The sequence below is a fragment of the Pelophylax lessonae genome (assembly GCF_965119305.1).
Source record: "Pelophylax lessonae genome assembly, chromosome: 12".
In the NCBI taxonomy this organism is placed as follows: domain Eukaryota; kingdom Metazoa; phylum Chordata; class Amphibia; order Anura; family Ranidae; genus Pelophylax; species Pelophylax lessonae.
Window position 1 is genome coordinate 55,768,160 of NC_138779.1, and position 13,202 is coordinate 55,781,361.

The 13,202-nt window shown below is 44.6% G+C and overlaps 1 protein-coding gene across 1 annotated transcript; it reads left to right on the top strand.

The window, feature by feature from the left end:
• The first annotated feature begins 63 nt into the window (after positions 1-63).
• RPL27A (ribosomal protein L27a) lies at positions 64-10,753 on the top strand. Its single transcript, XM_082274281.1, has 5 exons — positions 64-81; positions 4,725-4,788; positions 6,929-7,004; positions 8,643-8,817; positions 10,588-10,753. Exons 1-5 carry the CDS (start codon positions 79-81, stop codon positions 10,714-10,716), a joined length of 447 nt encoding a protein of 148 aa, XP_082130407.1. The 5' UTR covers positions 64-78; the 3' UTR covers positions 10,717-10,753.
• Positions 10,754-13,202: the final 2,449 nt, after the last annotated feature.

Consider the following 13,202-nt stretch of genomic DNA (forward strand, 5'->3'; position numbering starts at 1 on the left):
CCGGAAGTGCGCCCGGGGCTGGCTCTAAGTTCTCGCGAGAGCTTCCGGGATCTCCCTCTTTCTCTCGCAGCCGCCGCCATGGTAGGTAGCTGGGAGCGGAGCGTGGTGTGAAGGACCGGGGAGAAGTGCGCAGGGGGCAGAAGGGGAATGTCGGGGGAAAGTCCGGGGTGTAAAGGAGGGGTTCATTGAGGGACGGGGCCGGGTGAAGGGAGAATTGAGAGGCTGAGGAGGCAGCCATGTGCTCAGTCAGCGGCCACGGGTCTCGTTGGGCCTGTGTGTGAGGAGCTGAGAGGATTCCCCTAGCAGCCGGGCTGGCACTTGATTGGTTACCGGGGGGCGCCTGCTTCTCTATGGCGGCACTTGATTGGTTACCGGGGGCGCCTGCTTCTCTGTGGCGGCACCTTCTGAGCTGCACAATGGAGGAATATAACCCGGGAGCCCTGCGAACACACACGGCCTGCTGTGTGGGGGGAGCAAATATCTGCCATAGGAATCACATAAATGGATTAGATCCCGGTCAGGTTTTTATTGCTGTGTCCCTATTGGGGAAATTCATTGGCTTTATCCTAGAGACCATTGTGATGAGATCCAGAATGTAGTTATCACCTGGAGGGATTTCCACCACTTTCTGTGGTGTTTTTAGGGTGGGAAGTAACACCTTTCACTGCCAGGAGCGGTTGCACACTATTTTATCAAATAACTTTGGGCCTGAAGTTCCCATAAAACCGCCAAGCAATATATTCTTTCTGAAAGCAGAGACCCCAGAGAATAAAATGGTGTTAACGATTCACCAAATGTATGTGGCTGAAGAATGGTGAGATCGGCATTTAGACAATAAGAGAAAAATGCATGTGATTTAGCCATGATTTTACTGTGCTTGTTTTTCATAGGTCATGTGATTCAAACTGCATCAAAAACATAACATAGGTGTGTTGATGCATTCTCAATGCATTTCAATGGGAAAGTGTGGTTTTTGGTCCCTTTTTTTTTTTTTTTTTAACTGACTATAAATGCAGTAAGCAGGGATTTTAACACTGCGAGGGACCAGTGTGAAGACCTACATAGAATTTAAAGGGATACTTTTTTTCTTGTGCTGATAATGGCCGACAAATTCATTTTGATTTTTTTTTTTTTTTGTTTTTTTTAAGTCATTAAGTCGAAGATGATACAAATCTAAACTTTTGGGCCAAGTGCAGCCTATGTTTTTGGTTTTGGCAGTAAGGCTCGGTTCACATATATGCGATGCGGGAAGGCTGCAAATTCGCAGCCTGTTCCCGCATCGCACACGCACCCCCGGCAGTTCACACTGCCATATGCGATACGCTGGGGGTGTCAATGTAATCTTAACGACACCCCCAGTTTGATCGCATATCGCAGTGCGATCGTGCAGCTCGCACAGGATCGGATCGCACAAGTGTGAACCACTGTGCGATCCGATCCTGATGCGGCTAGAAAAAAGGGTCCTGGTGCGTGTTTGGTGCGGCTGCGGTGCGAATTTAGCCATACAAACTGTATGGCTAAACTCGCACCGCACAGCCGATCGCATGTAATGTCGGAGCAGTGCGCTCCGATATTACATGCGAACCCCGCACACGCACAAGTGTGAACCGGGGCTAAAACTTCCATTCGGTGCACCGCTAGTTGAAGTTCCAAATTTTTTTTTTTTGTCACCTTTTAGTGCAAATGTTAAAAAAAGCACCAAGTCTAATTTTAAGGCACACAATATATTATCAGATTTTTACTTTAAGATGTAGTTGTGCAGAGTAAATGGATACCCAACGTGTTAAACCATAAAATTGCATGTGCCTGTGAAACGGCGACCAATTTCACTGCCCTGAATTTTTCATAGGTTATGCTTGTGACCCTATAGGTTCAAATAAGGGAGGGGGGGTAACTTATCTTTTACACCTACATTTTTTTTTTTTTTTTTTTTTTTTTTTACATAAGGGCTTTTGTCCCTATTTGAATGTCTTTTTGTGTCTGGTTTCTTTTTGGTTGTGTTCACACCAGCACGACTCCATAAAATTGCAGGATTTCCAGTGCAACTTTATACTCAATAGAACTAAAGGGCTGTACACGCTTGATGAAAATCGGACGGAATATCCTCCGAATTTTCTGTCTTAGCGTTCATTACCGTTTTTAGTCGACAGTGCATAAATGTTCATGAAACTTCTCGTCCGATTTTTCTTTTTTTTGGCACATTTGTTCCTAGACTTCCGGGTTGTCAGCAACTTCAGATCATGCGCGGTCTTTCATATATGATTTTTCAAGGACGTACTGCATACACATTAAAAGAAAATCGGTCGTCTCGTTGAAAATGTTGGCATCGGCTGCGGAAAGTTGTGTACACACTAGCCGAAAATCGGACGATTTTACCTCGGACGGGAATTTTCGGCAGATTTTCTACTAGTGTGTACCCCGCTTAAGTTGCATCAAAAGTCTCATCAAAGTAGTGCAGGCACCTTTTCAAAATAGCTGAGACTTTAAGTAATAATGTCACATCTTTTTGAGGATAAGAAAACCATGGATTTATTTTTTGCATTGCACTTGGGATGAACAGATCATGGGTGCATTGCTTGGATCCTGTAAACTCTCAGTATACTGCCGATATGGGAGGGGGCAGGAGAATCGATAAACTGACAACGCTCATTAGCATCCTCACAGTTAATTGAGAAGTACAAGCTGTCAGCTGCAATAGATGACAATACTCTGTTCATTCACAGGAAATTGTGAATGAATGATGGGACTGTGTGGGTGGAACCTTACAAAGCCGCTCCATTTTTTGAATTGTGATGACAGCTGTGAGAATATTTCCCCCACCCGCTGGCATAGAGCATAGAGTGCTGGCGGTGGGTGAATAGGAGGCATGTTAGCCCTAAATGAGTATAACATTCTCCTAAAGGTGAACTTGGACTTAATGGTGGTAGTGACATCAAAGGTCTTTTATCTTAGTTCAAAACCCATTTACACCATGTAACCAGCTGTTAATGTATGCCCAGTGCAAGTGACAGCAGCAATCCATTGCTTCCAGTAGGCCCAAATTCAGAGCAACATGGGGGATGCAGCAAAATGCTCTTGATGTATTGCAGCTGTAACTATTTTGGTCTCTATGGAAAAAAAAAGCATCACCATGTCAATTCAAGGCATTTTGTATGAATCCTTTTGCTTCTGGAGACTTCAATTTATTTTTCGGATCTAAAGATTAAACCCCCTATTTTTAAAGCAGAGACCCTGAAAAGTAATATGGTGGAACGGTTTATTAGAAAAAAGAAAAAAAACGCTCAAATTGCATAACCCCACACTGGGTGGGCTCAGCAGGGGGATTTCCCCCCCCCCCTTCCGAGCAGGCGGATGGCTGGTTTGTGTCCTTTCCACCTATGCTGAGGCGGCCTGCTTTCCTCTGTGGGCGGTCTAATGTAAGCACATTGCCTGTCTGTTTACACCCGACTGCGACCCGCAAAACAGGAACGGATCCCCATCCGTCTGTTTTTAGTGAATTGGGTTGTATGTTGGCGGGTGTAAACGGACACAAGTCCTTTTGCACTTGACGGTCCATAGAGAATGAAGGGGTACGATCAGGAAAAACTGAAAGGCTGTACTACTTTGCTCATGTGAAAGGGGCCTAAGTTTGCACAATTAACAAATATAGTACACAATTGTTTAGTAAAATATAAGGTGGCTATGAAATTTTATAGAGGCCAAATATGTCAAGCCTTAACCTGTGAAATGGTGGACAAACTGCGGAACCAAACATGAGGTAGTACTTTAAAAGTCCTTAGTGGTCATCAGTGTAGAGTTCAGTAAGTGGTGGTCCCTGGAATTTATCACACTCTGGCATGTGCAGCAATAGCCTTTTTTCTTTTTATGCAGTCTTCCTTTATCACATCATGCGATAGCATATTGCAGATGACAGGCTGGCTATGCCCATTTCACAGCATTTAGAAGTGATCAGCCAGCTTTACAGCCACTCAAAAGGTGCTGGTGGGCACTAAAAATGATTGTAGCAAAGCCAGGAGTCTGTTTACATGTCAGCATTTAGTACATTAGTGGCAACAAAATGACTGCATCTAACATTCCATTGAAGTGTAGACTGTCCATAGCGATGATCTTGCTAGTGGGGACACAGTAATGCCCCGTACACACGTGCAGATTATCTGAAGACTTTTGTCTGCAGACTTACCTTTTCTATGTAGTGCAAGGGCCTGCCGGATTGCATACAAATTGAAAGTGTTTAGGTTTTACCTCATATTATATGGTTTTGGTAAGTCTGCAGACAAAAGTCTTCAGATAATCTGCACGTGTGTATGGGGCATAAGTCTAGCAAGTTCATACTGCTCCACTTTATGAAAAAAGGAAAAGTTTGGGATATTTTTGTTTTCCTTAATACAGATGTGTTCTGTAATGTAATGTTTATTGGCTGTATATTTTTGGATCTCCCCAAATGTTGCGGATGTCAGGTTGGGTCTGATTGGTGTTCATCAAGGCCTTATCCTGCATCCCTTTGGGATTGCCTGAGACTAGAGTCACACCTCTGCACTCCTAGTGGCCTTGGTGTGCTAGAGTTCTCGGAGAGTGATTGCTGATCTTTATTCACTGGTTAGTTCTCTATGTAGCTCAACCAGTCACCGGTACAGCAACATCTAACACAAGAGAATTGGCTGATGGGTTTATCCAAGAAGCTGGGGATCAAAGTTGTGCTGATTGTGATTTTTGTGTTTTTACAGCCTACCAAGCTAAGAAAGACGAGGAAGCTCCGTGGACATGTTAGTCACGGCCATGGTCGTGTTGGTAAGTAGAATTTCATGTTTAAGAGCCAATCCACCGAAAGGGCTATTTCTGGGAAATGTTGGAATGTTAAATCTTCTTTTTTTTTTTTTTCCATGTACCTTGGAATGACGAAATTCTTTAGGGACTTCCATGTCTGTAGGCCTGCAAAAGTCAAGGGGCTCCGTCTCTGCTAATTCTTTTATAGAATATTCTATAGGAGAGAGAAGTGCATATGAATACAGGCTTTTACAGCTGTAGGTTCTTGAAAGATGCTGGGAGACAGCTCAGCCAGGGGATAGCTTGGCCCATCATTTTGCTCACAACTGAAATATCACTTTGGTATGGATCAGTTTTTGACTGAGTTGATTACTATAGGACAGGAGGCAAGGATGAGGTTTCCCACTACAACTAATAACGTTCTAGTTATCCTGCTAGTGCAGGCTGGAAAAAGATAGCTTGTTATGGGACGACTATTTTCTTGGTTTTTGAGGTCTACTTTATGGTCCAGAACCAAGGTATGACATATCCCAGGGTTCATGGTGTAAAAGTTCTTTAACCCCTTGGTGATGGCTGCATGCAAATATGTGGCCCCTCAGCAGGTATGCCTTGGCAACAAGCAGCCACATAGTTGTGTGAACTTGTGTAAGTACAGCTGTGCCAAGTGTGTGCGCCCTGCGTGCTCCCAGCAGTTACTGGCGGTTAACGGAAAGCTCTCGGTCGCTACATGGGATTGGGAGCTTTCCAATCCTGTGACAGCCAATCACGGCGGTCACATTATCATAAACGTAAGCCCAGCCTCCCAGTATCCTAAACCCTTTATAGGGCCAGAAGGCGCCACCTCCAAGGGGTTAAACAAATTCTACAATTGGTGCATCACTTTTCAAACCTTTATTTTGTGGAGGGTGGCACCTAAAATTGAATTGGCAACCCAGAGCGTTCTAGATTAGTTAACATGTCAGTTTGGTTGTAGTCTGCTTGAAGCCAAGGTTTGATCCAGTGCAAAAGGCTGTTGGGGCTCAACTGCTAATTATGGCACCTGCTAATTATGGCACATGGTGCTGCAGATAAAGCATTGCTACTCAATGATGGGTCATGGGACCCTTGGCTGTGCCAGGTAACAAGAACTGTAACCAGTACCCTTTAATTTGCTGCCTTCTACCCCAGGCGCTAGAATAAGGCATGGATCACATGGGATCCCATAATCTGTTTAGACATTCAGGTACTTCTTTGTTTTGGTTCATGCTTAACTGATGGCTTGTGTCCAATAGAGTGCAGCGGTGCGAATAAGCGGGATTTCCATTCTGTAGCAGTTATTAAACCTTGTGTGTTGGGGTGCAGGGGGCTGGATTTAGAGGTGAGACCAGAACTTCATGCATGAGGCTATTAACTGATCAACTTTCTATTACTGTGTAGGCTTCATTCACATATTGGCATCCCGGATTGTGGGCAGAAAAAAAATCACAACAGATTGCAGGATGCCAGCGCAATTCCCATCACTTCCAATGGCACCCCAAATGCAGAACTTCTTTTGGGTGACCGGCGTCCCGTTGTACTATTTGCATGATTTTACTGTGATTCATAGGGCAACAATCGCGGCAAAATTACGCCACGTTTGGGGTACCGTTGGAAGTGATGGGAATTGCGCGGGCGTCCTGCGATTTGCCATGATTCTGGATGGTGGGCAGAATCTCAGCGATTCTGGGACGCCAATATGTGAATGGAGCCTGAAGCTTTGGAAACATTTGGATCTGATAAATGGCTTATTAAGTTTTGTTTTCTTGTCGGCTTCTTGTGCCCCAGTGTGTCGAGACTAGAGTCACACCTCCGCACTCCTAGTGGCCTTGGTGTGCTAGAGTTCTCGAAGAGCAATTGCTGAACTTTATTCACTGGTTGGTTCTCCATGTAGCTCAACCAGTCACCGGTACAGCAACATTTGTGCTCTAATCTGCAGTTCTGTATGGGGAGGAATGATGTGTGAAAGAGGAGTTCTGCTTGTAACTTCTGTGGTGTCTGATGTGCAAGTGCCACAGTAACATCACTGGTTTTACCATTTGTATAAACAGCACATTACAACATATTTAAATTGTTAGTGGGCAAGTTTTTACAGCACTTTACACAGCTAGGTTGAATTAGTGAATTTCTGAATTTTTTTTTCTTCTAGGCAAACACAGAAAGCATCCTGGTGGTCGCGGTAATGCCGGTGGTTTGCATCATCACAGAATCAACTTTGATAAATAGTGAGTGGCGATTACATTTTATTCCTTCATGATGTCCTTTTACACTTGTAAGTTTCTAAAAAACTTTAAAGAATGTCAACCCAACATTTTATGTTTCTGATATGTGCCTGCTGTACCATGGATTTGTATGAAAAAGTATCTTTGTGTGAAATCCCTGATGTTCCTGCCAGTCCCTCTGCTTTCCTAGGCATGCAAGCACAGCGGGTTCAGATTTGTGTCTGTGCTTTCTCGCTTCAATTGATCAGACTTGTGCTGACAAATCTCCACTGGACCGCCCACCGTGTATTTACGTCACTACTTTGATGTTAAATGCCAAGGTTATGGCATCAGATAGCTGCCGCAAGTCGTGCCCACATATGTAAATAGTGTTCAAACCACACGTAAGGTATCACCGCAATCATTAGTGAGAGAAATAATTCTAGCACTAGACCTCGAACTCTAAACTGGTAACCTGTAGAGTTTTTTTTTTTTTTAAAGCATTGCCTGTGGAGATTTGTAAGTACCAAGTTTGTCGCCATTTCACATTCTAGAAGAAAATTGGGCTAACTTTACTGTCCTCCCCCCGTGCATCATTTCCAAAATTGCGTTTGTAATGTCGTATGCATTCTTTGTAAAATAAAGGTATAGTCAACCCTTTCAATACATATATACAGCAGCCCTTAACGAAGAACTCTGGATGGGGGGGGGGGGTATTTCCCCTGCAATGGGGCTATGCCCGCACTGCATGGGTTAACTTTATTTTCGTCTATGTGGGGATATACTTAACTGATCCACCGACTGCAAGACCGGTCCCCCCTGCTCCTGACACAACTCCCCTTGAAGTGTCAGCAGAGCCCCACTGCATACACACACGTTTGGCATATATGGCCCTGCAGCTTTCAGTGATTCATTGTGTGTATCCTAGGAGTCCTGGGATGGAGAAGGGTTACATCACCCTTGCCTAGGCAAGGAACTAGGAAGTTTAGTAGAAAAGTGTCCAGAGAAAGTATTTACAAAAAGGGAGAAAAAAATGTTATGTTAGAGGTTGAGGGGAAAGATACTGAAATCTAAAATTCCTTTAAGGTCCACTTCAAGATATGTTGAACATGCCCCCAAACCTCCTACAAATTCACAGTACATTCCCCACTAGCAATTCCATTCAAATTTTTTCCTCAATTGCTGCCTGTAAATGTCGCCTTTGCCCAAGCCTGACTTGTGGGCATTCCTATTGGGTAGCTAAAGCAGAGTTTTGTTTCTTCCATCCCCTCTGATGTACCCCAGCATATGAAATTCTGTCACCTGCATTGGTGCAGTCTAGTGGACTGCATAGGGTAATGGGACATGCTTAATTGCCTGTCTGTTTTTCCCCTGCAAGTCTTGCATGTCCCTCTACCCTGCAAGAGTAGTAACCAAACTTCTTGGGCAAGTGCCTGATGCTGGGGGAAAAATGTGATCAGAACTCAGCATTTCATCTACTGAGCAGTGTGGTTAAATGGGATAATGTACCCTGAGCTATTTTTCAAGCTGAGTAGTTCTTATTCGGAAGTTGTTTCTGTAAAACTTGGATCAGGTATAAAACTGACAATATCAAACGTATGCATCTTCCAGCTTTTTTTGGTGGAGTTTCAGAAGCTATATAATGTGTAACTTGTTTTCTAGCCACCCTGGTTACTTCGGTAAGGTCGGCATGAGGCATTACCACTTGAAGAAGAATCAGCATTTTTGTCCCACAATTAACTTGGACAAACTGTGGACTTTGGTCAGTGAACAGACCAGACTGAACCACGCTAAGAACCCAGATGGACCAGCACCAGTCATTGACGCAGTGCACGCCGTAAGTGCTTGTTTTCTTGTCTACATTGGGGATGGAGCTGGCTACAGAGCTCTGCTATTTATATGCTCCTGTGTAGGGACAAATGGTTTCTGCATGTAGTACTTTAAAGTAGTTGTTGCCCCAAAAAAATGCTCCTCTCCCTTTAATGTGCAGGCTGTAACATGGTGCTTTCATTTTTTAAATTGCCCTTTTGTATCCCCTACAATAACTGTTTGATCCTGCCTGGCCCTGACACCAAACCCCCGCCCCCGAGAGGCAGACCACGTTAATAAAGGCTGCTGAGCTATAGGATCGTGGTCAGGATATGCCTGTCAGCTGTGGAAGAGCTGCCCCTCTCCCTCTGCCATTTTTAGTATTCATTTAAACATTTTTAAAAATGACAGCCAGCCCCTCTTGTATTTAGCTATACCACACTATGTAAGTGTATGTGGAAAGCAAAGCTTCTAAATACCATTTTTGCAGATAGCTTCAGGCCGGTCACGTGAATCCTGGCTGCTCTCCGCCCCTATCGAAGGGCAACAGCGGGAGGAGCCGAGCAGGCAAGCACATCTGTCAGTTGACCTCCCGGCTGACATCGTCAGGAGATCTCTGCTCCTCCTGCTGTAGCCCTGGATCAGACTGGAAGAGCAGCCTGGAGTCACGTGACAGGCCTGAAGATATCTGCAAAAATGGAATTTAAAAGCTTTGTTTTCCACATACTTATAGTGTGTTATAGCTGAATACGAGAGGGGCTTGCAGCATATCGCAACCCAAAGTTACAAACCCTTTAAACCCCACTTGTCATTTTAATGTCAAAGTGAACTGCACTAAAATCCCTACAGCCCCATTCACATCATCGATTTGGAATTGCTGCGTTTGTGCCCACAATTCCAAATCGCACTGCAATGCTGGCAAAATGCAACATGCAAGTTTTCTCTTCATTTTTATAGGCACTAGCGCTTAAAACTTTTGCCATGCAAATTACATCACACAAAGCTTATCACCCAAAAAGGAGCAGGAGCTCAATTTGGGTGATAATCTACGCTCAATGTGGTTGATCATCGTGGTAAAACCAGTGTTTTACGCGCCATTTAAAAAAAAAAGGAACACCAATGCACATGCTGCGTTTTGCTGGCATTGCAGCGTGATTTGGATTTACAGCGATTTCCCCCTGTAGTCCCAACTCACTAGTTGTGAACAGGACCTTAAATTCAGTAGATTTCTACTTCACATAAATTGTACATAAATAAGCCAATTTATAGTATTTGTGAATAGGACAGATTTCCAAATAGAACCATTCATAGTAACCCACAACAGATGGATAGATAGCTTCTGTCTCACTGGGTATCGTTCCTGTCATCCCTTCACCTACCGCACTCGCTGTGGAGGTGGTGGTTTACCTGTTGCCTTGCCCTCCAGGATTCTTCCTCCTTGGTACAGGGAGGAGGTGGCCTGGTCCCCCCCCCTCCCCTTTGGTGCTTGCTGAAGGCAGTGTCTGAAAGACCTGGTCTGTATGATAGGGGCATGTTGCATTTACCAGCAGCTGGCTTTCCTATGGTATGTGCATTGCTGTGCCTGGGGTGCAGTGGTGATGGGGTCTTGCAGAAGGCCTGCTGAAATGCACCTTGGTTACTCTGGAGCTAAGTTGTAGCATTAGTCACTCATACTTTATAATCTGCATAACATCCCTTGGCAAAAAAAATGCAATGTATACACATTTAATGGGTTTTCATACATTTTCTTTTGCTCGCAGGACTCAAGTGACTTTTTACTCTCTTGCTCTTTTGGCAGGGTTATTTCAAGGTGCTCGGCAAAGGGAAGCTCCCCAAGCAACCAGTCATTGTAAAAGCCAAGTTCTTCAGCCGACGTGCCGAGGAGAAGATTAAAGGTGTCGGCGGTGCTTGTGTGCTGGTAGCATAAAAGCTGTATGAACCAATTATTAAACTTCCATTCTGTACATTTGTGTTCTGTTATCTCTTCTTGCTTCAGAGTAACTTTCACATCAAAATACTAATTATTTTCCCAACTGCTGCTGGGCACAGTATACTTCAGAAATGGAGGAACTGTATTCATGAATCTGGTGTTTAAAGGTTGACAGTGCAGATTGCAAGAAGCAGTAGGAATGGCTGGGGTGTTCTGGGACTCCAGACTAAAGAATGACAAAATGGGATATCTGCATACAGAAGAGTATGCTTAACACTAGCACCTACAGGAGTTTACAGCTGTTATGCCCTATAAGAACTTCCTCGTGTCTTATTATGCAAATATGGACTTTCTAGGCCAGAAAACAGAATTACACATGCCCTATTTGCCTCATTTTATTAAGCAATGGTATGACTTTAGCACAGCTATGTTTTAAAGTTTAACCTCAGGTATATAGGCTTTTAGGCATACCTTTGTTCTGCCAGCTTACACTTGCTATTCATAGTATCCTCTAAGTAACAGTCAAAATAGGCAAGAACGTTCCCTGTACACGCTGCATTAAGACATCATACTGCAGGAATGAAGGGAGCCGGAAAAGGTCTTTCCTGACGCATATATGACTGCATATGCCTAAGGGTATAGGCTCCAGCCCTTGCCTAATCAGGACTGGTTATACTGTATAAATCAGTCGTCGCACCGCCCCCCCCCCCCCCCCCCCAATTTCTTCAAATGCTCAACCGGTTAGAACTATGGAAAGATGATTATTTTTGCCCTCACCTTGCTGGATTCATCTGGCCAGCTGCACAGGTTCAGCCTCTCCTGTGACGAAGCTTCTTCCGTTCGGGTGTAAAGCGCATGTACGAGGGGGGCCTTGTCCAGGTACTGGGGTGCAGGATACTGGTCTCTGGATGCAGGTAAAACTGTTCTGCCTTGGTGGTTGGGAATGATCCAGTCTCTTCTTCCTGGTGAGTTGTGGCCCCACACACTATTTGGTTAGTCTGGCGCTCTGTTTTGTTTTCCTTGCAAAAGGCTTGCATTGTTAGGTGGCTCCTTGTTTACTTCCTGTGGCTGTACTGCAGGCTGCCCTTTCCAGATAGATGTGTTGATGGGGATGGCGCCCAGTGGACTTGGGATAACTTCTGGCTCGCGGTAGTAGCAGGCGGGAGCCTCTGGGGGGTGTATTGGTGGCCACATGTTCAGGAATCTAGCCTCTCCCATCACTTTAGAGCCAGTCAGGGATGTGTGCTGCGCAGGTAGGTAGGCTAAAACCCTAGGCTGTCATGGTTTGTCATGATTATGCAGTTTGTCATACTGCCAAAGTAGATTCATTGCTGTTTATAGTTCTGTTTGTTTCATTAATGCCTCACAGGTTTTGTTTGCAGTAATGTTAATGCATGGCCTGGTGTTTGTGTAAAGTTGAGTCTTTCCTATTAACTCAGCAATGCCTGGCTCTGCAGGTTTGGATTGTTTAATGCTCTAATACCTGGCTTTAACCTTTCCAGACCAGTGGCCTAGTATAGGTTATCCTGCCAGGGCTATTGGTCTGAGGTGTATTAACCCTTCCTTGTGCTGCTTATGATATAGTAATTTTTCAGTATTAACTGCTATGCTTTCTATGGCTGCTATATGTTTAAAGTCTGCTATTGGCTGCTAAACAATGATGGTTGCTATGTTAAGGGCTGCTATGTGTTTAATGATTGTTATGCGTTAACCTGTCATGTCTAAATGCTGCAGTGAAGTTCAGTGCTCTGCTTAATACAGTGCCTTAAAGCGGAGTTCCACCCAGGGGATACTTTTTTTTAAAAATACCCCCGGGACAGTCAGGGCTAGTACATTCCACAATGGCTAGCCTCTGATCTGTCCCGGGTTGCACTTACCTTTTAGGAGAAATACTTCCCTTGAAAAAGTATTCTCCAGAGCTGCCATCTCAGGTGTGGGCAGCTTGAAGCCAGCGCGATCCTCTTCGGCGCCCTCTTCCTCCTTCGGTCCCACGATGCACTGCACTGGCCCCGCCGTCACTTCCGGTGCGCGCGCGTCATCCCTCCACAGCTTCTGGGCATGCCCAGAAGCTGTTTAGAAGGGAATGACGCGTGCGCACCGGAACTGACGTCGGGGCTGGTGCAGGCGCATTGATTCCTGGGAGCGATGACGTTCAGCTCCCAGGAATCATTGCAAAAGCCAGGAAGTGATGAATCGCCATGGCCGCCGAAGGGAGGAAGAAGGAAGTAAGGTAAGTATATTTTCTCTACAAGGTAAGTAAAAAAAAAAAATTGCGATTATCCATTTGTTTTTCAGGTGACCCGGAGCGAGAAGATGGAGGTAAGTGTAAATTTAGGGTGGAACTCCACTTTAAGTAAATTGTCTATTACACATCCAATGGTAATTTTTCTGACGGATTAATCCTAGCTCACAATAGCATATAGGTCCATTTGCTGCTTCAATGTCTGCAGATGGATGTGTAGTCAGCCGTTGAGTGTATTAAT